Source organism: Protobothrops mucrosquamatus, unplaced genomic scaffold (assembly GCF_001527695.2).
Source record: "Protobothrops mucrosquamatus isolate PMUCROS unplaced genomic scaffold, P.Mucros_1.0 scaffold337, whole genome shotgun sequence".
Taxonomy (NCBI): Eukaryota; Metazoa; Chordata; class Lepidosauria; order Squamata; family Viperidae; genus Protobothrops; species Protobothrops mucrosquamatus.
The window spans coordinates 708,967-734,868 of record NW_015386675.1 but is presented as its reverse complement, the minus strand read 5'-3'; the positions used below and the strand labels follow the sequence as shown (position 1 = coordinate 734,868).

Genomic DNA, 25,902 nt, shown 5'->3' with positions numbered 1-25,902 from the left:
AGAGCAGTGACTCATTCTTCCCTTATCATCCCTCCGGAAGAGGCTGCAAAGCCCGCAGTATATTTCTGTGCAGTTAGTGAGGCACAGTGAGAGCTCCAGGTCACCCAGCTACACACAAACTACCTAGCGCTGTTTCGTTGACGGTCTGTGTCACATAGATTGCAGCCCTGTGCACAGATCCATCCACACAGGATTGAAGCGTAACACTGGTTGCCTCTGAATGGTGATTTTACTCATTGATTTCTCTGCTCGTATTTTCAATTGCTACTCATTTCCCTTTTTGAGAAGTTGACCATTTATTTATTTCTTAATTTGCAAAATGTCAGCGTTGCCCCAGTCACAGCACGTTAAGTGGATAGAAGAAGGCCCACAAATACATCTAATACTATTTATGACCGAATGAGGGCCATTGGTAGTCTTCCACAATTCCAAACTGGAATGAGAGTTTTCCAAGTCAGAGCTTTAGAAGTGAGTTGCAATCTTGCAAAAGATACAGCAATAGCAATAGCGTTTAGACTTATATACCGCGTCATAGTGCTTCACAGCACTCTCTGGGCAGTTTACAATGCGGAAGCACTATATTTTCATATTGGCCCCAACAATTTGTGTCCTCATTTTACCGACTTTGCAAGGATGGAAGGCTGAACTTTGAGCTATTCTGTGAATTGACCAGAAACACAAACAAACAAGCAAACAGATTTCTAATTGTTATGCCATACCTACCGAAAGCAGGGATTTTGTATTATCTGTCATTCAAAAGATTTGATAATAAACATTTGGATTCCCTTCTGGGCCTAGAGAGACCACTATGGCAGTGTTCAGAATAGCCTGATTAAGGTTGAGACCACTGTTAGCTTTTAGGTGGCATAGCCTGGCCCTCCTTCAAGCCACTCATTCTTTTGCTTTAAAATCCCATCTCAAGCAAGCAAAGAATATGCGTATGTAGTGGCAATATATTTTTTTCTGATCAGGCCCAAGAATACATGGTGCTTTTGCCAAGGAAAAGGTCAGTATGTTCCTGGGGCATTTAGAGATGCCTCTGCTCACTGTTCCCTATCTGCCTCAAGTAACTGTTGAAGAACTTTCTGTTTGAAGGAAATAAGGGTGGGGGTTGCTTATTCTTGCTTCACAGTCCTTGGCAATTTCCATTTGCAAATCATGAGATTCTTAGTTCAAACCATTGCTTCCCCAATAAACATTAGTTGAATTCATTATAAGCTTTTTTAATGTGTTTGAGTCAGTTTTGATTCCTGGTTAGTCTCTGCAGTTTTCTTGGCAAGGTTTTTTGGAAGTAGTTTAACATTGCTGCCTTCCTAGGGCTGAGAGAAAATGGCGGGCCTAAAGTCATCCAGCTGGCTTTGTGCCTAAGATGGGACTAGAACTCATAGTATTCTGGATTCTAGCCTGAGGCCTTAACTACTATACTAAACTGGTTTCCACCCTTTCCTAAACTGAGTTATTTTTTTTACAGCTCACTGTTGTGTGAACCCAGCCAATGCACTGAGTTTATGGTTTAGTTGTTGTATATAATCAACTATTGGGATTAATTCAAGAAACAAAGGTTTAAACTAATCACATATATCACTTTATCTAAATAAACATATTTCCCATGATAATTAAACTCTAGTAACAATTGGAATAGTGGCAGCTGATGTTGAACAAGGCTGGTGGCCCAGAGGACAGAGTCATACTGTAATACCATAATTGGAATCAGGGGTTGCAGTAGGCAGAGGCAACCAGCTCTAGGTAATGTGTCATCTTCCTCTTGAAGGATCCTAAATACATTTAAGCAAAATACATTAGCACTCCATATTATCTAAGACCTTTTCCCCGCTAGTGGCTGACAGCATTTTCGAGAGTCATCGTGTGAAAATAAGAGTAAGAATGAAGCTACAGTAACAACGATATTACTGTTTAAGTCACTGGAGAAATTGTCAGTATGACTGAAAAATAGTGTCAAAACATTCTGAAAATAAAATACGAACCAAAAACACAAATATATTTATTAGGGTTGGAATGGTGAAACACGACAGTATACATTCACAGCAGAAATTCAGGCAAGAATGGATTCCTTCTCATAGCAAGGCAAGCTAAGACCGTTGGCTTAAAGAGAGATGGCCTCAGGGGGGAGATCTAATCAAACTTTCAGATTACTTAGAAAAGGAAAGCCTGTCCCTGCTATCTCACTAAGATTTTCTTCAACGTTGTCAGAAGTACGACATGACTGCTCAGCTAACAAGATGGGTAGCTGCTTTTCTTTGGATTGCAAGTAGGTTTTGTTATAATTCTTTTGTATTAATTCCAAGTGGAGGGATTTGAGCTAAGGACTAAATAACAGAGTGGAAAAAATAATTTATTAGGGTAGCAACTTTTTGCACAGGACACGACAGCGTTAGCTTTTCAGATTCAGTAGGAAACAAAATGGTCTCTTAGTTATCTCCTTGATGTTTTGGTCTAACACTTGGACCTGATGGAGTAACCAGAACATTGCATTCATTTTCCTTAGATTGGGGCATAGAGATTTCCACCATTAAGCACAAAATATATTAGTTTAATTTTAAAAGATGGTGGTCCAATCCATTCCTAGTTTCATCTTTGTTGTTTGCTTATATGGGAGAAAGTCATGTTCAGGTGCATGTATGCTTAAACATGCATCCCTAGTTTATACCCAATCCTATCAAAACAAATGGAAAAAATTATATTCCTGAATTAACTAACTTTTAGTAAATCCAAATGTTAGAGCTAACTGCTTTATTTCCTCCCTGTACAAAAATAGATGCCAAAGATCTACATAACTGAAACTAAAAATTTGGATCAGCTGGATTGTATAGCCTGCTGATTCCATAATAGACTGCAGATTCTCATCTGAAAAATTATGCTAGAGCTTATTTTTTTTAACGTATATTTTCTTCTAGGATGCTCAGATGCCAACATTATCCAACCACACAGCATGATCCTGGAAGAAGGTCAAGATGCTAGACTGGAATGCAGACAAGACTATGGACATCTTAATATGCTTTGGTTTCGGCAGCGTAAACAGCATCAGGATCTTCAGCTCCTCTATAATTTCTTTAATGGTAACATCCTGCAGAAAAACCCATATTTGCACCGTCTAAATGCTGACCAGCCTATTCTGGATCTCTGTATTTTGAGTATATCAGTTGTGAAGCCAGAGGATTCAGCAGTTTATTTCTGTGCAAGCAGTGAAACCACAGCACATCAAAATACCATCTTCTTCCTTCAAAAATCGTCTCCATTTGTTTTTAATCTGTGAATCTCGTGTAATTACAAAGATACCTTGGTCTTCTCAACAAGGCTCAGCTATGTAATGATATCAACTAAACTGATAAATTGAACTCAAGCAGTTTGAAGGCTGGATTGCCACATGGATGATACTAAGGGACTGGAGATCCTATAATGGGCAGGCGGTCATTACTTACATAGCCAAATTGAATTTTGTTATGATGTCACTGAGGAAAAGCAAACTGAGTTCAGAGATGTATCATGAGAGCAATTGGGAATAAGATTGCTCCCAAGATTGCTAAGGAATGTCCTTCTTCCCTGAGATAGTTAAGGGGAATAAAAGACAAGGTAGTTGTACGTTAAGTAGGGTACCATGTCTCCGAGGCAGAAACCCAGGCAATCTCTAGATGGCTGCAAAGAGAAAGGGAAGCTACTGTAACTCTCTGCTGCCATCTTGTAGTCATATTGTAAATAAGGATGGAGTTCTACACCTCTAAGCGAAGATCATTTCCATTATATGTTCATGCAGTATTATAGTTAAAGAAAGTTGACATTGCTTCTAAACAACTAGTCCCCTGATTGGACTGAAGCAGACTATAATAACTCCTCCTACTGCAGACACCACAGTGAGAGAATATAGAAGAAAGGAAATAAAACCAGGATAAGAATGGTTAAGGGTTTAATTTTAGAGTAAGCCATTTATCACCAGCTTATAAGAAATTATGCCACTTCTGATCAAATAAATTCACTTTTGCCATATTACTTTCCCGATAATTTCTGGAAATCTTCTAGTAGCTGCCTCACACTCCTTCTTCACATTCAGCTTCTTGTTAGAGACCACACCCAAGTCCTGTTCATATGTCCCCTTGAAGATGTGTCCTACGTTTTTTCTTCTTCTTCAGTGTAATACCTTGTATTTCTTTCTGTTAAATGACCTCTTGTTTCTCTCAGTCCATCTATTCAGATTAGACTGCAATTTCATTCTGTTAGCCTAGTGTTGGCAGACCTCCCAGTTTTGTGACATCTACAAATCAAATCAAAGCAGGCCATCAGTCCCATATCCAGGTCATTAAGAAAAAATGTTGAATAATCCTGGCCTCAAGTCTGATTCCCTATTCCCCAACGTAATGTAGAGACATTAGTGCTGCTTATCTGAGTGGAATTAAGTCAGCCGATTGTGAATCCACGTTATTATAGTGCCTTCCAAATCACATTTTTAACAGTGTGATCATCACATTATGGAAGTGGAAACTTCTCAGTACAATCAGAGACCCAATGTGACAGCTGTAAAGTATTACCTAGCCTCACTTAAATTTAGGTGAAGGGCGAAGGATCTCTCTGGGGTCCAAAGCCCATTTCAATCACAGATCCAGATGGAGATGGGTACTCGGTTTATGTTGTTTCAGCTAAAAGGAGGCAAGGCAGGAAAGTGGAAGTTAAGAATGAAGTAGATGCCTAACCCCACCTTGACCCAACTGTTTTGCCCTGCACTCCATCACTGACTGCAGAATCTTCCCTGCAGATCACAGCCTCTTTTGGAAGTGATTCATGCATCTTAACCTGTCAGCTGCTAAAACTCTACTTAAGCCCTGCCTGAGGGAGAGATTGGAGTTTGGTCTCCAGTAATATTGCTTTCATATTGTCATAACTATAGGCACCCATTTAAAAGCTTGGGGAAAAAAATACCTGGATCAGATTAGCGTTAATTCCAGGGGTGATGATTTATTATGAAGTGTTGTTTACTTTGTATCTATTTGCATTTTTGCACCAGCTTTATATATTTGACCCAAAGGTGCTTTTTCACGACATTTCATTTAAGATAGTAAATAGATTTAATCAATAAAGTTTTCTTCTTGTTCTTCTTCATATTGTCATACAGTGTAGGCATCCACTTAAATGCATGGAATGCACGGAAAAAAGCAAATAAACACAACCCTTAAGGATCCAAGATAAAATTTGTGGCTGTCTTTCTCTTGGGAATTGGTTAAGTCTTTATATTTTTATAGGTTGCAATCCTAGGAGAAATATTATTAAATTAAGAGGGGCTCACATGTGAGCAGACACAGTCATATTGTACTACTAAATGGTCTAAACTGAAATATATTTTACAAGCTGTTCTGAACGAACATTTCTGCCCCTGCCAAGCTTCTCAAACACCAAAATCAGCCAATCGTGGAGTCTGGTGGTACGGCAAGGACACGTTGCCGGGTTGCTGGAGTGTAAGCAAAAAAAATGAGCATAATATGCCTGGCAGCAGCAGCAGCAGCATGAAGGGCAGGTTCTGCAGCTCCTCCATTATTTTTCATATGAAAAATTAAGCCTAGAGAAGAGGCCTCCTTGATTCAAAGCTGAGAAGCCACAGAATGAGTTCTGCAATTTGAACTCCTTCCTTCTACCACCCCCCTTCAAGTAAGACATGTATTTTCTGCAAGCAGTGAAAGTATAGTCCCCTCCAGGTAACTTCATCTTTTGACAAAAACATCCCATGACCTTTTTGTCTCAGGCCTGGGTAGCAATTGAGAATAATAAGCATTTCAAAATCATGTGATTCGATTATGATCCCATGGAGAGGCAAGTCAGTATTGTAAAAATGCTATTACATCTCCAGAAAGCACAATAAAAGAAGTCTCTTCCATAATATCAGTGGGATCCCCAACACTGAGAGGAGATGATTAGGAATCCAAGAAATGAACGGTATCTGGGTGCAGATGTTGCATCCGTTTTCATGACTTTCCCACTCAGTAAAAATCCATCTTTGGTTCAACCAGCTTTATTATGGAAGCCATAGAGATCACTTCAAGCCACTACCACCCTGTAGAAAGTGGTCCTTTGTATTGTTTCTGGCCAAGACATCTCCTGTACAGTGCTTTGGAATCCTCTGCAGAGATGTGGTGAAGATTTAGAAGAGTTGCAAAAATCATGTCAAGGACAGGAAAGTCTTCTCACCACAATTACAAATATGTACTTTCTGCTCTTGAAAATAGCACAGGGCTATCACTCTTAAATTTATGCCAAGATCCTGGGAAGAGAAAAGCTGACACAACTACGGGATTTGGCAAGATAACAGCTGCAGGCAGGTGTTTAGAAAAGAAGTCTCATTAGCCAATTCCTCTCATAGGTCACACAATAACCACTGGCAGAAATACCACAAAGTTTCTCCTGATCTTCTTTTGTCTTCATGCAGCTCATGGGTCTTCTAATGTTGCTTACTCTTGTTCTCTTTCTCAGCTCTTTATTGTTTTTTTACAGGATTTATTAGGGAGAACAAACCAAATGTTTTGAATTCTGTGGATAATTGCAAATGTCAGCTTTAGTGGCCACCATATAATTTCAAGTAACTGGTGATATTTTCTCAGATCATTATTCACTTCTCACATCGTGACTAGAAGTGTTTCTGAGATCTGAGATTCTTTAATAAGAGACATCCAGAGCTTGAACTAAGAACGTTAGTGTTGCCAAATATCTACTTTACACTGAACTGTAGTCTCAGGGATTTGTGTCTGGATTTGTAGTATTCCTATTTATTCGAAAAACAGAAATTCTAGCTGAACAAGGAAAATAGTTTTCATCTTATCGTCCTTCTGATAGTTTACAGAAATAATTCAGAGCTAACCTCCCCATTCCACCATCTTGCTGGCTTCTTTTAGCTATGCTGTCTGGGAATTCTGGCTGTTGCTTAACATACTGTATTTGAAGAAGAGCAGTTTAGCAAGAGTAATTTTAATACAACCATTGATTGCTTTTTCGCTCTTTGCACATTTTCATTCTGAGTCTTAGTCTGCTTTTCAGAATTCTGATCAATTTATATTGAGTATCCTTATTATTATGTTTTAATGGAAGAAATGCTTTAACCTTTTTGTAAAAATCCTTCCCTCTATCAAAAGGTTGAAACTAAATAGGAAAGACATGAATTCAAACTGTGCTCAATCCCGAACTTGCATGGTTGGGCAAGACACAATCTCAACCCAACCTCTTTTTAATAGGTTTGTAGTTTGAGGTCAACCATAAGAAGAATTTACACACTGAACTGAGCAATAATCTGCTTCTCCAATTGGAGTCAACATAACCAATATTCTCTTCCCAAGAAAAACTACTGGTCTTTTGCCATTTTTATCAGATGCGGGTTGCTCAGACCCAAAGATCCTGCCTTTCAGTGATGGTGAGGGTGACCTGGAACAGACTTTTCCTAGATCAACTCTCTTTGGTAGCCTTCTATTGACTAGTTAAATGGAATTTCTAGAGAATATTTTTCCATTAAATGGATGATGACAAGTGTATTTATTGTTTAATTGTTTAGGTTGCTTTTCCCCTCTTATTTTATGTTTTTATTCATTAACAAGGATATTTTTAATTATCATTGTGCTTGATTTTTTTCGTCATTGTTACTTACTTTTGGGAGACTTTGGAAATTATAGTGGTGTGAAACCAAACCAAACCATTTCAACCAGTCAATAAATGCTTGAAACTAATCAAGGAGAGAAGCAACTTAGAACTAAGGAGAAATTTCCTGACAGTTAGAACAATTAACCAGTGGAACAACCTGTCTCCAGAAGTTTTTAAGAAGAGACTGGACAGCCATTTGTCCGAAATGGTATAGGGTTTCCTGCCTGAGCAGAAGGTTGGACTAGATGACCTCCAAGGTCACTTCCAACTTTATTATTATTATTATTATTATTATTATTATTATTATTATTATTATTATTATTATTATTATTATTATTATTATTATTATTATTATTATTATTATTATTATTATTATTTGATCATTTTCTTGTTTTGAATTATGGGTTAGGGCAAGTTAGTAACACTTGAATTTAGATTTTCAGTTCTAGTAGATAGACTTGTATTTTCAAGAGTGCCATGGTACTTATGAAAATACTGACATTAGACTGTCTGGTTTTGTCAATCCAAATTTATTTAATTCACAATATATAGAATAGAGTAAAACAGGAACAAAATTAAAATGTATTTTGGAATATGTTGCTGTTATCATTTTATCCAGCTTTTGAATTAATATACCATAATAATACATTTACTAGTATGAAATACATTCTTTCATTTCTGAAAATGTGCTTTGAACTTTTAAAATGTATCAAAAGAGTAAGTTGTCTATGCAAGCATTTAAAACATTTTCTATCACTTACCTAATTTTCTTGAGATATATACCTTCTTTTAAATCAGTAACTTAGGAGTATTGACTTGAAAGACAAACATATAGGTTTAAAATGAACAGCAGCAATAAAAATTCTTATCACAAAGTGTATTATGACTATTAAATATTGATTAGGCATATGTTTGCATTTCAGAATGAGTTAAAGATGGAATATATAGTCCATTCATATCTTTGTTCATTTGTTTTCAAATTAAAAGAGGGTCTATGTATAGGTATTTAATTTATTATGCTATCATTTTCTTACATTGTCATGCGGAAATTTATTGTCATGTTGGGAGTAATCTGACATTGTTCTTACAATTATCAACCACAGGCTTGAAAAAGGCCTGAATTGGTGTGTGCAGACACTAAGACTGCCAGATTGATTCTTGACTTCCCCAAGCTAGCACTCTTCAGATGTGCTTGACTACAATTTCCATCATCCTCTGTCTACATACTTAAAGAAGTAATCGACTGCCATGTTCCATATGGATTAATCATAATCTGAAAGAATATTATTGTGCAGTATTGCATTGTAGATACACTTGGGTGTCAAGCTGTTAGAATTTTATCAGGTACTGCAACAGAATATTCTTCATAATAGTAAGAGAAGACATCCTGTTACATGACTAAAAAGATGTGTTACAAAGTAATAATGCAGGTAAGTACATTATTATCTATATGAGTTGTATTGTGCATATGTTCATAAATATGCATGTACAGGAGAAAAAAGTTACAGCTCCAGATACTGGTTCCTTAGCGTGAGTTAGAGGACCTTCAGATTTTATGCATGCCAAAGTTGCTTGCTCCACCAAGAGTTGCTGGGAAAGAAACATCTGGAATCGACAGAGGTAGGAGATATCACCTTTTAGGTTATAGATAAGCTAATGTGAAAATTCAGGACCCATATCTGGAAAAGTCCTGTCATATCAAGGACAGGACAAGAGGGAGAATCTTAATTATTTTATTGTCAACAAAAGGCCTTGGAGCTGCTTCAAGGAAAGGGGTAAAAACAGGACATTTTGTTCACAATTAATGGCCTATAGCTCTTCATGGGATAGGTGGACATGTTCTCATGTGATACTTTTGCAGAATATCAGAGCTGGAAGGGGGCTTGGAAGTCTTCTAGTCCAACCCCCTGCTCAAGCAGGAAACCCTATAACATTTCAGACAAATTCTTCTTAAAAACCTCCAGTGTTGGAGCACCCACAAGAAACCAAATAACAAGAAATGTGAAAAAGAAACCACAACAAACGGAGATTGCCCTAAATGAATGAATGTGTTTTGGGATTGGTGGCTTTACCGCATAAATGAGCTAGAAAGCAGTCCAGCAGCTCTTGTGTTAAGTAGTGTATTTTCAAAAGATTTCAAAAGAATCTTTCCAACTGGAAGAATGGATTTTAAAATAATTGGGTCAGTGCAGTAAAAGCAAACAGAAAGTGTAGCATAGTGGAACAGCAATAACAAAACCCAAATTTCACAATCACACTAATGATAATTATCTCCATCAAATTTTAATCTGTGGCAAAGATTAAAAAAAAGTTGTATTCATTGCTGGTAATTATTAAAAATGAGATTGAAAATAAAATTGTCAGCACTGTAATGCCTATACACACTGTAAATCTATATCGTCACATAAATAATATACACCGTCTGTCTTCTATGCTGCACTTCAAAAAAATATTTTACAGTTGAAAAAGACAAAAAATACATAGAGAATAGCTCCTTTATGAAGAAAGACTACATCTTTGTGAGATTTGTTTTCCAATTTGTAAATAAGGTGGGTTATAGGTGGCATGAATATTGAAAAATAAGGTGTGGCATCAATATTGGAAATAGAAACAGATTCTTCTCACACAAAATTATAACTCTGTGTCATCACCTCCAGCTAAATCCAAGGAAATGCATGCTCAAAATATATGAAAAGTATTTTTGTATTTACACAGCACATTAAGCTATTGGGTTGGATAGCACCAAATGAAATGATGGTCTTCCAGCTTATCTAGGTTTCAAAAGAGATTGAAGTTATGTAGGCTAGTAGCTGTAGTAGCTCTCCCTACATATTCTAGTCACCATCGGATAACATTATACTGCCATTCAAGCAAGTTGAAAAAGAAACTCTCTTCAAATCTCCTGGATCAACACCAAGAAATTTAATATCAATGGGAGGAACATGCAGGGAGGTCTTGGAAGGGACCAGCATGATAGCAAATTCCTGTACTTGAGTGTTCAGGAATTTTAGGCAAACACATGGATTTAATTTCATCCCGGTTTACATTTTTCTGCAAATCTGTGCAAAGCTCTGATTGAGTGCTTTACTTTAATGAAGGCTCATCATACAAAACACCCCTCAGTGCTACTTTGGGAAACAATGACCACACACACTGTACTTTTTAAAACAAAGCAACTATATTGCTTTGTTTGGCATCACTTTGAAGTCTCATTCAACATTTCCAGGGATCTCAACCAACTCTTTCATCAGCTACTGGAAATATTAGAGGAAGTTTACAATGCTTGGGCAATTCATATGCAGAAGCCTCTTCCGGCCATAAATATTGTAAATCCAAACAGGAACACTTTAGTAAAAGAAGATTCATCTAAGTCCAAAATATCTATCGATCTAGATAAGACACCATGCTGTGCTATCAGTCATCTGTGAGCCCAGAATGGTGGTCTATAGTGAAAAATGTTCTTATATGAGGTTTTAGATGACAGGAATGTTCACATGAGTCAAAACTCTCGTGGCACGGGGTTTAAGGTCTCATGGAAGTTTCTGTGTGTACAGCTGAAGACAATTCTGGTTGCACACTGGATTTTGCAGCTTGGACCAAGAGCACAGCACAGTTTGGGGAGAGGTTAAATTTCTTGACTTTCCACATTTGTCCATATTTAACACAAGTAATAAATACATCAAGACCTGTAACCATATTTGAATAAAGGGGGCTTTTTGTCTGATCCACAGTCTTTGCTCCAGTAACTAGTAGGAGTTAAAATACCAAACATTGACACTTATTGTGATAAACACTCTTGCTTTCACTAATCTGCAATGCATCACTCAAACCTCAAACTACTGTTCTGTAAGTTGTGCTGCTGGCCATGTCACCTTCTGTCTCAATGACTCCACCACATCTTTGGGGAAGATCAGAAAACTTTATGGGGTATGGTATGGTATGGTATATCATTATCAAACCTATGGAAATCCAGAAGGATATCTCTTCTTTAGGTGGTTGTTATGGTGCTGGTACTGATGGAGAAGACACTGTGGTGTTGCTAATTGAACAGTACTTTCACATCATGCAATCAAATCCTTTGAGTGAGACTTTGAGTGAGATGATCTCCCCAAAACCAAGATGAACTGGGCAAAACTGGGATAACTGCCAGTATGGTCTCTGGATCAGGACCACAAGTAGATCAAACTGTTAAAAGATCTCTATCCTGCTGTATTTGATGTAGAGTAGACAAAAAAAAAAAGCTATGGTTCTTGTCTATTTCTCCAGAGTAGCATAATGTGACATAAGTATTGGAAAATTTTCTGTGACCTGTTAAATTTCATCCCAGCTAAGAAAAGATCTGAGCTTGGCAGCCATGTCTTCGCCATGTTTCGTTGAAAAGCCTTTGATGTGGACAGGAGTGGCTCAAGCTTTGCAACCCCCCCAAATCTTAGAGCATTCAGAAACATCCAAGTAGGTAGACAGATAGGCTCAATGGAAGACCCAGCACCAGGTCAAATGGTCCGTGAGTATCTGCCTAATGCTTTCCTTTAGATTTAAGACACCTGGAACAATGCTATCATATATAGCACATCATGAAAATGTCTAATACATGATTAATTGGTAATTATGCTTATGCAAGACCTTGGGAAGTAGGGAGCTGTTGGGGCCTTGAGCCAAAAAGATAAGATCCCAAGAAGGGTATAAATGGGGAAATATTCCTTCAGGACATTCTACTCCAATTTACAAAATTACCAACAGACAGAATGAAAGTCCTGTGGATCTTTGCCTTCCTTGGAGCAGCATGTGAGTTTTAAAACAGATACTTGATTCTTCTAGTCTGTGAAGTTGGAGGGTACCGTGGACGCAGCCATTTTTTTCTCTCCATCTTCCTCACCGGGGAGCACTAAATGAGTGGGTCCTTTAGGGCTCAAATATTAATTTACTCTTTAATGGACATCTAGCTTTAAAGTATCCTCCCTTTTCCCATTAGATCTTTTGAATCGAAGGTTTACTGTATTTCCAGGCAGTTCTGGTTATCTTTCTAACTAGACTTTATTAAATGAAGGCGGATGGATATCCTTTGGATTCAACCACCTTAATCAGTTGAACGCCTAAGTCAGACCATCATTTTCTCCATGGGTAGTTCTTTTATTTGTATATTTCTACTATTCTCTCCGAAGCATTTAGAGCCCTGCAATTTTCTAAGATGTACTAAGCCCTAATGAATACATGTTTTGCTGTGTGAGAAGAGTAAAGAAACCTCTCTCAGTACAAGGAAGCCTTTGTGAGACTCTTTTGGACTGAATTTAAGTAAAATTCCTTGTATGTCTGACTTGAAAGAGAATCCTAGATTTCCTTTGTACTTGACTTAAAGCTAAACCTATTAACAGTAGAAACACACACACACACACGCTCAAAACCTTTCTTCTCTCTTCTGAAGATTTACCTGAGTGTAAAACTGGTTTTACCATTTGATTTTGGTATTGTTTTTGGTAACAATTCTCATTGTTCTTTCTTTGCTGTTTCCCTCAACATACATAGAATACAAACATATTCGAAGCTGGCTTGATGCCTAGAACTATTCTCTCTGATATCCAGCTTTCTATATGTACTTATATGTTTATATATGAGTGCTCATTATTTATGTGTGTATAATTTTATGTATGAAACATATAGATTGCTCCAATCTCCCACAACGTGCAAATATGTTACGGATACCTGCATACATCATATGAATCTGAGAAAACCAAAACCACAGCTCATTATCACCTTTTGGGGAACTTATATACATATATTAGGAATGTTGAAATAATTCAATCATTCGGTAGTCCATTATTAAGTAATCTCAGTTGAGACTAACATGCTTCAAATTACAGAGGAGTAGTGGTCTTCTTTATAAATAGCACCCATTGCTTCATGGTGTCAATAGGAATATATACTCCAGTTGGCTTTCTACATAGTAGTGCTGTATTTATTCATTTTGATGTTCCTTTTCTTATCAGTTGCTGCCCCATTTGAGGATGATGATGACAAGATTGTTGGAGGATACACCTGCCAGAGAAATGCTATTCCTTATCAGGCTTCACTGAATTCTGGCTATCATTTCTGTGGTGGTTCCCTCATCAATGAACAATGGGTTGTTTCAGCTGCCCATTGTTATAAATCGTGAGTAAAGAGTATTTTTATGATGATCTTAAAGCAATTTCTGATAAAGCCGATCTCTATACATGGAAGTTAAAAATGCACCAACAATAAATCAATGTCATATTCATTCAGTAAAGTCTTGCGTGCTTGTGATTCCACCATTATTTATTCCTAGTCTGGTGTTTTATTATTAAAAATCAATCCCAAAGCCAAAAAAAAGTCTATGATATCAAGGTAATCTTACAGGACTATAACTGTCCACTCAATTATATAGACTGTGATAGTGGCATGGAAATATCTTAAATAAATCAATTACATTAACTTACATAGAGTGCAAATCTAATGATAATGATCTGTAAGGGTTCCTTACATCACTTGCTAAGCTAACTCATTACCTGAAAGTCACAGGTTTCTTCAGAATTAGCCTGTCGTGAAATTGATTCAAGGGGCACATTTTTTTGTACCCGGATCCAGTGTGTGAGAGTAGAAACCTATTCCGGATCTCAAAGGTCAGGCAACTGACCCAAGGATGAAATGCAGCAAGCAGAAAATGTTATTTTGATTAGAAGGCAAAATGTCTGTTTCTAATAATTACTGTATATCAGTTACAGTAAGGCTGAGCCAGACGTTTTATACTATCTGCCAAAAGTCAGGAATAGTCTTATGCTATTTTGTTTTGCACCTTAAGAGGGCTTTGAAGCTTCAGTATGCATTATTTATGCTTAGAGCAGTGGTTCTCAACCTTTTTAATGCTGCGACCCCCAACCGGTCGTAAGTCGAGGACTAAACCGGTCATAAGTCGAGGACTAAACCTGTCGTAAGTCGAGGACTATCCAACCGGTCGTAAGTCGAGGACTTTCCCTGCCCGGGAGTGCCGTGCATGCATGGTTCCGCCCCCTGCGCCGACCGAGGCATAGCTGGCAAGTGGCAGAGACGGAGCAGGCCGACCACCAGCTGGCCCAGCCCAGGGGAGGTAAGGCACCCGCCGGAAAAGGGGAAAAAATGGCGGACAAAAAAAATGGCGGACAGCCTTGCTTGGCGACCCCCGTGAAATGGTCGATTGACCCCAAATGGGGTCGCGACCCATAGGTTGAGAACCGCTGGCTTAGAGCATAAAACCTGAACCTAACCCTGAAAATGGAAGTTTTCTACCTTGTTTCTCCTGCATTTTGTCTTATGAGAAAACACTACTTTATGCTTAAGGGCAAAGTTTAACTTCCAACTCCACCACTAAGGACATGGGAATTAATAAGATTGTCTATGAAGATTCTCAGTCATCCAGGTCACGGTTGTCCCAAAGGTGCTTTTTCAAGAGGCAACTGGACTTTTTGTTTTTCTTTGAAGATCTTTCGCTTCTCTTCCAAGAAGCTTCTTCAGGTCTGACTGGCTGGTGGGGGAATGGAAGGATTTATATTCCTTGCAGACAGCTGGTCATTTGCATTCTTTTAGAGAGTCATTGAGGCCACTTGGAGGTTTAGCTGTGTCCTCAAGGTCACCTGAGTGGTGCAAATGGGTGTGGAGTCTTCTTGGAACTGCTGAAAGAACTGTGATCCTTCCATTCGCCACCCTCCAGTCAGACCTGAAGAAACTTCTTGAATGAGAAGTGAAACATCTTCAAACAAAAACAAGAAAGTCCAGTTGCTTCTTGAAAAAGTACCTTTGGGACAATTAATAAAATTGTTATTTTATTGTTGTGAACCGCCCAAAGTTGTTGAGAGCTAGTACATCTTAGGTTCTTAGGAAGAATGTTATGTTGTGAAGATCAATACCAGTGAAAGAATTGTCTGCCATGACTTTGTTGTGAATAGATAATAAGTGTTTACTTATTCTTTCCAACTTCTGTATCTTTACAATGGTAGGAGGCCTTGTATGCATATTTCACTAATTTATGCAACAGTTATATATAATGTCTAAACAGCTTTAAAAAGATCACCTTACTTTTTTGACCTTTGCATTTTCTTATATTGGGCTTTTTAAAATGTAAATTCCTTCACAGGTACATTTTTTAAAACATTCTTTTAACATTTTGTTTGTATGCAAAATTCAAGAATAATTTTTGGGGGATGCTTTGGGGGAAAGCATAGAATTTGATGAAGCAAACATCAAACTTTCTTAGTTAATACCAGAATTTGTATTGTTCTGGAGATGAGTGAAAATAGATTCTCTAAATTCATATTCAACCCTAATCAGGCTAGAATTGTTTTAACCTCTGACTTTGTGAAATTTATGATATTAGTCATGAATACATGCAAAGTTCCCATGTTAGATTGGACTCTACTAAAACTATGATGGTTGATCTGATTGCTTGTTCTTTAACATAAGGTATTCAAAGCTTTTTTCTTACCTTGAGATCAGACATTGCTTTGTACAACCAATATAATGCTGCGATATTAACTTTCAGCCGCATGGATGTGAGACTTGGAGAGCACAATATTGAGGAAAATGAAGAGAGCGAGCAGATTAAAAAACCTGCAAAAATAATTGTTCATCCAGACTATGACTCTTGGCTTCTGGATAATGATATCATGCTCATCAAGCTGGAATCACCTGTCACTATTGATGCAAGTGTCTCACCTATCCCTTTGAGTATTGGATGCCCAGCAGTTGGTACTAACTGCTTGATCTCAGGATGGGGCAATACTCTCAGCAATGGTGGTGAGTATTAGCAAGAATTGGCTAACTTATTCTGAGTCCCAGGTACATGACTGAAGAACTGTAATCGTTACTATCCGCTTGTCAGTTCTACAATGTAGACCAGACTAAGAAACCATTGCCATGTCAGTCAAGACTGATTTTATAAATGGCTCCCACCATTTGTATTTCAAAGATATGGCTATTTCCCCAGGACTTTGGTGGGGATGATTGATGCCCCCTTTTCTTCCTTTTCCTTGTTCTTATCCAGATTTGTTTTCTCTGTCATTTTTGTTTTGTGTTTCTTGTATTGTTGCTTGTTCTTAATTTGTAAACTACCTGGGATTCAGGCTTTTTAGTAACAAGAACAACACCTCCCTATCCCAGGTCCTTTGGAAGGACTCAATTGGTGGATAAAAATGCCAAATCCATCCTAAGCATCAGGCTGACTGTATGACAAACCATAATAATAACAACACAATCTTGCAAACCCGAATGTGCTTCCCCTTCCCTCATTTTATCTGCATGTGAGCTATGAAGGGGCTTATATGAGACATTTTTTTCAAATTATTTTCTTGACCTCTGCTCAAGCCCCTCTTATCTGGCTATTGCCTTGGTAGCAGCTTTGCCTCTTATCCTTCAAGGCCATTCCCTAAGCCCTCTTCATCACCAAATGCAAGCAACACTTCCTAAATCTAGAAGTGTGTTTCTTAAATCGCTGTTGAATTGCCAACTGTCCTAAGTATTCACAGGGATAGAGACATTCAGGGGCAACTTGAATCTATCATGAAATTCCAGCTTTAAACTCTAACATTAAGAAGAAAATGTTTCTTGGACTGAACCTTGAACAAATGTAAGCCTACAAATGCTGGTTTGGATGGTTTTAGAGCACTGAAGATGAATGTGCATCAAATTCCCCCTTTTTTTTCTTGAGGCACTTTTCTTATCTGAGTTAGTTACCTCACCTCAGATATCATATTCCATAAAAGTATCTAGCCAGCTAGTTGCTTTTACTTGTTTTGAATTACAGGGTTGCTACTGATCATTTACACAGAGTCTTGTGGCATCTATTAAGACTAACAAATGTTAATATAAAGCAGGGGTAGTCAACCTTGCTCTTTTATGACTCGTGGACTTCAACTCCCAGAATTCCTGAGCCAGCTTAGCTGGCTCAGGAATTCTGGGAGTTGAAGTCCACGAGTCATAAAAGAGCCAAGGTTGACTACCCCTGATATAAAGCATATATTTTTACGAGCTGCTGCTCATTTCCTTATTTTTCCCCTTTCTCTTTTTTTTTCTAGTAAACTACCCTGATCTTCTGCAGTGCCTGAATGCCCCAATCCTAAGTGATGAGGAATGCAATGCTGCTTACCCAGGACAGGTCACCCCAAATATGGTCTGTGTTGGATACCTAGAGGGTGGCAAAGATTCTTGCCAGGTGAGGACACTTGCTTTCTGATCCTCTGAAGTGATATGCGTTCAGGATTAATTTACAGATCAGCCATATTATTTAAACCATTCTTTTAACATTTCAACAACAAAAAATAGGTAAGCAAAGCAGAAATAAAACTAGGCAGAAGAAAAAACAGGAAAGAAAAAAGGATATTAAAATAAAAAAAAAATTAGGATGAAAAATGCTTTAAACATTAAAGCATTCGAAATGTTTTCAACAGTAAGTGAAATACTGACCACAAGGAGTAAAACTGCTCAGATTTTCTACCATGTTAATGAAAAGCCTGTTCATATGTAAACTGCTTTTGAAACCGCTTTTCAGATCAGGGTGTGTAGAGCGAGACCTTTCCTTTGGTGTAAGATAATATTTTTAATTGCGGACCACACACAACAAAAGCTGAGTTGTTCAAATATCAACAGATGTTGGGTTACGGCTAAAGTATATAAATTTAAAAATACATGTACATCTTTAACATTCATTTCTCCTCTAATCAACATTGTGGTGCAACTGTGCATTGTGGTGAATCCATGTGATGCAATTGTAGAACACTCTAAACACGAATCAAAGCCCTGCCTGGTAAATGCCCAAACAAATCTTTTGCAGACATTTGAGCATCTTAAGAATATAGAACACAAAGATAACTTTCTTTAAAACTCTAACCCATTCCAGCTCTTTGTTCCACACTTCTTGCCAGTTTCCCATTTCTGTTTTAACTGTCATTTTTCAATTGTAGAGGAAAAATTAACTGAAGACTATGGAATCTCTAAAACCTTTTGCAATAATATGAACAATTTTGGAATTTGGAACACTGCTAATATGTTTGGGCCATAACATATAAAGATATTTTAATTGAATATATTATGATTCTGCATTTTTAGTCCGTCCAAATTTGTTTTGCAACCCATTAAATTTAAATTAACAATAATTTAATCCAAAATATCGATACCATTATTTACTCAGGAACCCTGAAAAAAAGTTTTACTAGGAATTTTCAGGCTGGAATTGAACTGAATTGTTTATTTGTTTGGAGGGCTATTTGTGGGGCACTGTAGACATTGTACGCTGAAGTGATAGGAAGGGGAATCTGGCCGTTTTTCTTATATTTTGATTTAAGCTGAAGAAAAATATGGAAGATTATAAAGATCACTCTTGCTTTAAAGAAAGCCTCTATAAACTCCCATTTTTTTATGAAGCTTGGAGGAATCTAGTTGGGACCAAAAAAAATGCTTTGGGTAATTGTTCAACAAGTTCTGAAGTTACTTTTTAGTATAGACTTAAAAGAATTGAATTACAAATTTTCATTTTATTTATAGCCAACTGGAATATCAAACCTTTCTTCTTTTCAACTCTTTTTGCCTTTTAGGGAGATTCTGGTGGCCCTGTGGTTTGTAATGGAAGGCTCGAGGGCATTGTCTCCTGGGGTATAGGGTGTGCTCTGCCTGGCTATCCAGGAGTCTACACCAAAGTTTGCAAATACATCGACTGGGTCCATAATACCGTTGCTGCTAACTGAAACAGATGCTTTCCTCTTGTTCCAACCTCTTCATGTGATTCATCTTAATGGAGAATGAAATGAAATAAATAGAGCCTGATTAACACACTCTCTGTTTAATGTTTTTATTTTAATAATGGTCATATAGATCGAGCAGCGTATTAAGCAGCAGACAGAGAAAGAGAAAGAGGCCTATCCAGTGGTGGGTTTCAAATATGTGAACAACCGGTTCTCTGTGTGGATACCACTTCTGGAAGTCCATTCTGGGCCTGGGCAACAAAAAATTAGCTACCGGTTCTGCCGAAGTGGTGTGAACCAGCTGAATCCCATCACTGGGCCTACCTTTCTGCCAATTTAACAATAACCAATTGGAGAGACACAATGGGATATATGAGCATTGATTTGAACAAAAGAATTGTCTTCTTTTCCTTTCTTTTCTATTTACTATATTTTTTTCTTTGAATGCATTTCTTATTAGATATATACAATCTTTTAACAAAAAACTATTCAAAAAAATAAAACCAGAAATCGGGAAAAACTCACTTTTCAGAGTTGGGACATACTACTGTCATCAAGATGTTTTTGTCACTTGAGCTGTTCTGTCTGTAAAGATTTCTCCAATAGTTATGTGACAAGGCAATATACTATAAAGGAGTTTAAGTAAACATAGTGATAGAAGTAAAGGAAAGGTCTTAAAATTTTAATAATGAAAAAGAAATTTAAAATTGAATTTGCTGCAGTGGAAGCTTACTGCCTGGACAAACAAGTTTACCAAAAACTATAATGGCTGGGAAACAGGAAAGGATAGCATAAAGGCAGGATGTAAGATAAACACGTAGGCAAAAATTAGCTGGGTCTTAGAGTGGGAAAGGAAGAAGACAAGCTATAAAAACATCTGTAAGAGGAAATGGCTAGCCTGGAAAACTTAACTAAACTGAAAAACAGGAAAGAACCTATTGTTCTAAGGGACCCAGAACTCAAAACCAATAATTGAATATGTCTAATATTTTATATTATTAATGTACATGTGATGTATAATTTAGTATGTAGCAGGAAACAGGAAGGAGGCGGTCGTAAAGAGTGTAACCTCATAGTACCTCAGCCAATGGGGAAAGTGGAGGGATGTGGCAGCTGGGACAGGGCTGTATAAAGAAGGGAATATTTTGGGTTGAAACTTTGGAGAGAACCAAGCTTTGATAGCTTCTCTCCCCGCTTATTGCAATAAACGACACAAAAGGCCTTTACTGCGAGCTTGCCTCTGATCATGAAGGAAAGTGGCCAGGAGCACATAACAATAGGAAATGAGACATCTCAGAAAATCAGGTCAACAAATTCTCTCTAATTTACTACATTTCTGAACTCATAGGGATAGTTTTATTTATTTTCTATTTGAGGGATTCTATAATCATTTTCTAATGGTGTTATTTTAGGGGCTTTCTTCTAATTGCTAATTTTATGGCAGTGTTCTTTGCTGGTTCCTGCATAGTCCATTTTCAATTATAATTAACTCCAAGAATGCCCTTTTATAGTTAACTTTTCCAAAACCTGTCAATTAGTTTATTAATTATATAAATCTAAAGAGATGCCCATCTTACAACTGTGATTGTGGGCAGCATATGGAGAATAAAACAAATGAAATTGAATGAAAATAATAATAAATAATAATAATAATAAATTTAATTTATATGCCGCCCTTCTCCCAACGGGACTCAGGGCGGCGCACAACATATTTAAAACAAAACATAAATACATTCCCCCTCGATAAAACCGAATTAAATCAAATTTTAAAGTTGTGTCTCTGTCAAATTGTTAAAAGATAAACCCCAAATAAAATCCTCCCTAGGTCAGGTCCGCTTGCTGGAAGAGCCATGTCTTGAGGGCGCGACGGAAAGCAAGAAGATCCGGAATCATCCGGATCTCGGGGGGTAGTTCGTTCCAGAGGGTAGGGGCACCCACAGAGAAGGCCCTCCCCCTGGGGGTCGCCAGCCGACATTGCTTGGCCGACGGCACCCTGAGGAGGCCCACTCTGTGGGACTCTAATAATGACAAAAGATGATTGGCTGACTTGAACTTCAGACCCAGTGCCTGAGGGAACAACCCAGTCTTTAAGGACTTCCATAATGTTAGAAAATTTGGGATCCCATGAATCTCAAAGACAGCTGCTACAACAGAGAGAGCACACTTTCTGGGTCCCATCAATGGCATTGTTTAATAGATTGACCCAAAGTATGCCATCCCATTGGATCAAAGGAGACGGGCAGAAGTAAGTGGAGAGAGAGAGATGGTTCTACAATTAATCTGGATCCATGCTAAAATTCTGCATGTGGTATATATGGAATGCCCAAGATTCTTGTTTCTCATTTTTTTTTCTTTCCAAAGTCCTTGGCAATGCTAGTGGCCTTCCCAACATGAGCACACAAGGACACCAAATCACACAAAATTTCATTTTGAAAAGCAAAGAATATCTGTAACAAAATGCACAGGGCAGGAGCACTGGACCATGGATGATATAGACAGACTGAAAGGGAAATTTGTGACCTGGTTCAATTTTTCTCCAAAGACAAACTATCATATCCAGAAATAGTGATTATAGTTCTAGATACCTGGTTGTATAAGAAAAACTTCAAATAGAATCTATCCCAAAAGACAACTTTATTTATCTTACTTATTTATCCAATTTTAAAACCACCTTCACAGAGAGACTCTGGGCACTGTACAATAAAATATTAAAAACATAAAAACAGTATATAAAACATCAAAGAAGCAAGTGATGTTAAAAATTAATTAAAGCATGGGGGATAATTTTCAGGGCACTAATCAGTCCCATGTCTGTGTGCTCCTTTCTGCATCCCAAACAAGGCCAGAGAATTTTCACACCTTTCTCGAAGGGCATGAGATTGGGGTCTATCTCTGGGAGGGAGAATGTCCCACAGGCAGTGGTGGGATTCAGCCAGCTCATACCAGTTTGGCAGAACCAGTAGCTAATTTTTGGTTGGCCAGGCCCAGAATGGACTTCTGGAAGCTGGATCCACACAGAGAACCAGTTGTTCACATATTTGAATCCCACTATTGCCCACAGGGCAATGGCAGAGAAGGCTCTTTTTCTGGATTCTCCAGTCAAAATTCTTGATTGATAATCTCTGCAACATACCTTCCCTGCTTAACCAGGTGGGGTGAATGATGTAATAGGACTAAGATAACCTAGATAAAAATGCATGGCTCTAAATGATTAAATTAGCATGCACAGCTGATGGAAAGAACAAACAAACCTTTTTGTGATAGCAGTGAACCTAAGACTATAACTTAGGACAATTAAATTAATCAATGCAGTGAACATAAGACTATAACTTAGGACAATTAAATTAATCAATGCAAAAAATATATTAAAGGAATACGCTCTGCTGAAAAGATCAAACATTCCTCTCAATTAAATTTAACCAGCAGAATCAAAAACAAATCTGCTCTCCATGCTGGACAGACATCAGAAGGGATTCCAAAGTTTATCAAAATCCATACATGTATTTGTTGCAATAGAGCATCTCATTTATCTCCAGTGTTAATATGACAAGACAGTGTCATAATAAATGTAAAAGCAGGAAGTTTCAATGTACACTATAATGATGGTATATCTCCTACTGGAACTAGATCACAGAGATTCAAGATGGATTCTATAACTAACATTGCAATATATGAAAACTGTTGATTCATAGTCCTAATCCACTGGGTGCAGGAATATTGGCTAGCTTCAAAAATTAATTGTACAAGGGCAAACATAATATCTAGGTTTGCTCCAGAGATATTATTTACATATTGTTTCTTGTCTCTTCAGCTAAAAAGAATTGAATGCAGCTGAGAGCTCTGGGAAATGGAACCTGTGTTATTATCATTTGTTATCAACAGTTTCTCCAGGCTCATAACCTCATAATAGAATATTTTACATTTTCATATTTATTCTAGCTCCATCTTCAGCAAAAACCATGGATTTGAGATTCACAAAATAGACTTATTTTGTGTATCCACAGGAAGATTCTGGGAAGCCCATGTTTCCAGGAGTATGTATCCTAAATATTTGAGTATGAACTGAATGTTATTCATACTTGATTTGCTAGCAGGGGTGTCAAACTTGCAAGTCATGTGACGTGTCGTGATGTATCACAACTTTTTTTCCATTACCAGCAATGGGGTGGGCGCTGTTTTGGCATGACGCATCTGGCCCACGGACTGGCAGTTTTACACCCCTGTGCTATAGTCTGCAACTAGAATGAATGGATCAATATAGAAATAATTTCAGTCAATTGGAATAACTATTAGCTACGTAATTTTCTTGAGATATTTCCCTTTTTTCCAATATAAATCAGCACTATTGAATTTAATGTCAAATATATAGTTTGCTGCTGTTCAGAGGAGCAATAGAAGGCTTTTTACATAGTATATTCTGGCTCATATTCATTCATTAGGCATGTGCATGCATTTCAGAATGAGCTAAAAATGGAATCAAATGAGAGTCTTTCAGATCAATGTTCAATTGTTTCAAAATAAAGAGATTGAAATGAATAGTTTTTCATCTGCATCATAAATTGCATTCTGCCCATCTTTTATTTATATAGGCAATTGGCAGCTTATTATGTCACTGACAGCAGCATCATATTAATTCAAGATTATTTGTTTTCATGATTGACAACCATTTTTGGAATATGGCACAATTGGTGTATCAAATCATAAATAGTTAACTTGAATCAATCTTCCAAAAGTTAGTTCTGTTTAGATGTGTTGGACCATACCTTCCATCATTTACCATCTATGTGATCTCTGGAGAAGTAATCCACTGACATTGATTTATATGAATTAATCATGATGTGTAAGACCATTAATACTATGAGAAACTGCTAGAGATATCAAAATATTATAAACTTGTCAGGCACTGAACAGAGTTCAGAATATCCAGCGTATATACTCTAAAAAGCTATTGTGTCTAGAACCTTTAAGTGGGCAAAACAGTGTATCATAGGGCAAAACTTTGTCAAAAAAGGTACTGCAAATGGGCTAACCTACAGAATTCCAGGACTACTATTCCTGAAGGAATGAAATTTGGGAAAGTTAGAGGTGCTTCAATTGTTTCAGTGCCGCAGGGCTGCTGCTGTGGTCATGTGATCCTAATTTTCAATATTCCATGACAATTTCTCAGCCACTTGCACAATCCCTCATCCGTCTCTCACACAGTAGCATTCACAACAGCACCCAGTTACCTGCCTGCTGGGAAGGGAATGGAAGGGAAGGGAGGAAAAAAGAAAGAAAGGAGCAGGTAGGGAGGGGGGAGGGAAGACAGAAAGAAGAGAGAAGGAAGGAAGGAGCAGAGGGAAGGAAGAGGGAGGGAGGGAGGGAGGGAGGGAGGGAGGGAGGAAGGAAGGAAGGAAGGAAGGAAGGAAGGAAGATTTCTGATGCTCCTTGTCAGATTCTCACAAGGAAACTCAATGGGGGAACTTCATTCCTGCTCCCACTGCTTTTTCCCCCCCCTTTGGTCATTCTGTTTCTCTGTTTAGGTAATGAAATATCTCTGAAACGATGATTCAGTGGGGCATGGGTTGTCTATTCCTTCATCATAGTACAAAGAGACATTCCTTTATATGATTAAAATATGGGTTGGAAAATTTAGGTAATTGCACTATGATCCACATAGGTTGTATATACAGTATGTAAGTGCATATTTATGAATTTGATTTATATGGCTGCACATGTTAAGTACATGATTCTTCAATAATCTAGAGTTTTACAATAGTTCTATAACATATATATTGATGCATACACATGTATAGGAGGGGGGGAAATTGCAATTCCAGATACAGGTTCATTGGATTGTGTTAAATAAGCTTGGGAAGTTATGCACTCTGTTGGAATATTCATGAGCAGGAAGAGTCATGTGGTAACTCAGTCAGCCAATGTGAAGAAAGTGCTACTGAGTCTGTGCAAAAAGGTTATTGAGTTAGAAGCTGGGTTTCAGTTTCAGTCTCTGGTCTGTCTCTGCTGTAAGAAGTCTTCATTTATGCTATGTTGCTGTGAAGAAGAATGTATGGTATTGTAAATATTTTGCTATGAATATAAAGAGTTTATTTGAATCAGCTAAATGCAGTCAACTGTGAGAGCTTCTGATTTATTTTCACCAAATAGAGAAATTAAAATTCTCTAACAGGTTATGGGCCCAGAGCTTACTAAGGACTGCATTGTAATTTAAAGCTGGAAGAAATTGCCTGTGTTTAGAAAAGTATAAGAACAAGGCAGAATTAGCAGAATGGCTGCAATGGAATTTAAGGAAAGCTCTGTGCCTCATTTAGGGTAAAAGAATTACATTATCTGGGCAGCAAAAAATGGAATGTTTGCTGTTGCATCCATTTGGTTCCTGACTTAAGTTTCGTTTCTCCTGAAAAGCTTACCTGCCTGCCTTAGGTTTCGTTTCCTGACTTAAGTTTCATTTCTCCTGTTAAGCTTACCTTGAAGTAGCACCTCCTTGACTTAAGTTTCCTGTTCTTTGTGTATGGCAATGGAGAGCCATCCCCCTATTGTCCTTCTGTACACCCCC

At 37.7% G+C, this 25,902-nt stretch overlaps 1 protein-coding gene and 1 gene segment (V, D, J or C); both read left to right on the top strand.

Moving 5' to 3' along the window:
• The first annotated feature begins 2,220 nt into the window (after positions 1 to 2,220).
• Positions 2,221 to 3,274, top strand: LOC107286923. The segment is given in 2 exon segments: positions 2,221 to 2,269; positions 2,916 to 3,274. Coding segments are annotated over 2 exon segments (408 nt in total).
• Positions 3,275 to 12,371: 9,097 nt separating this feature from the next.
• LOC107286913 (anionic trypsin-1-like) lies at positions 12,372 to 19,349 on the top strand. The gene is made up of 5 exons (XM_015815356.1): positions 12,372 to 12,411; positions 13,611 to 13,773; positions 16,154 to 16,407; positions 17,685 to 17,821; positions 19,200 to 19,349. Exons 1-5 carry the CDS (start codon positions 12,372 to 12,374, stop codon positions 19,347 to 19,349), a joined length of 744 nt encoding a protein of 247 aa, XP_015670842.1.
• The last annotated feature ends 6,553 nt before the right edge of the window (positions 19,350 to 25,902 follow it).

Coding starts and splice junctions, on each gene's coding strand:
- LOC107286913 (XM_015815356.1), top strand. CDS start 12,372: ATGAAAGTCCTGTGGATCTTTGCCTTCCTTGGAGCAGCAT. Junction 16,408..17,684: donor CAATACTCTCAGCAATGGTG/GTGAGTATTAGC, acceptor TTTTTTTTCTAG/TAAACTACCCTGATCTTCTG. Junction 17,822..19,199: donor GTGGCAAAGATTCTTGCCAG/GTGAGGACACTT, acceptor TTTGCCTTTTAG/GGAGATTCTGGTGGCCCTGT.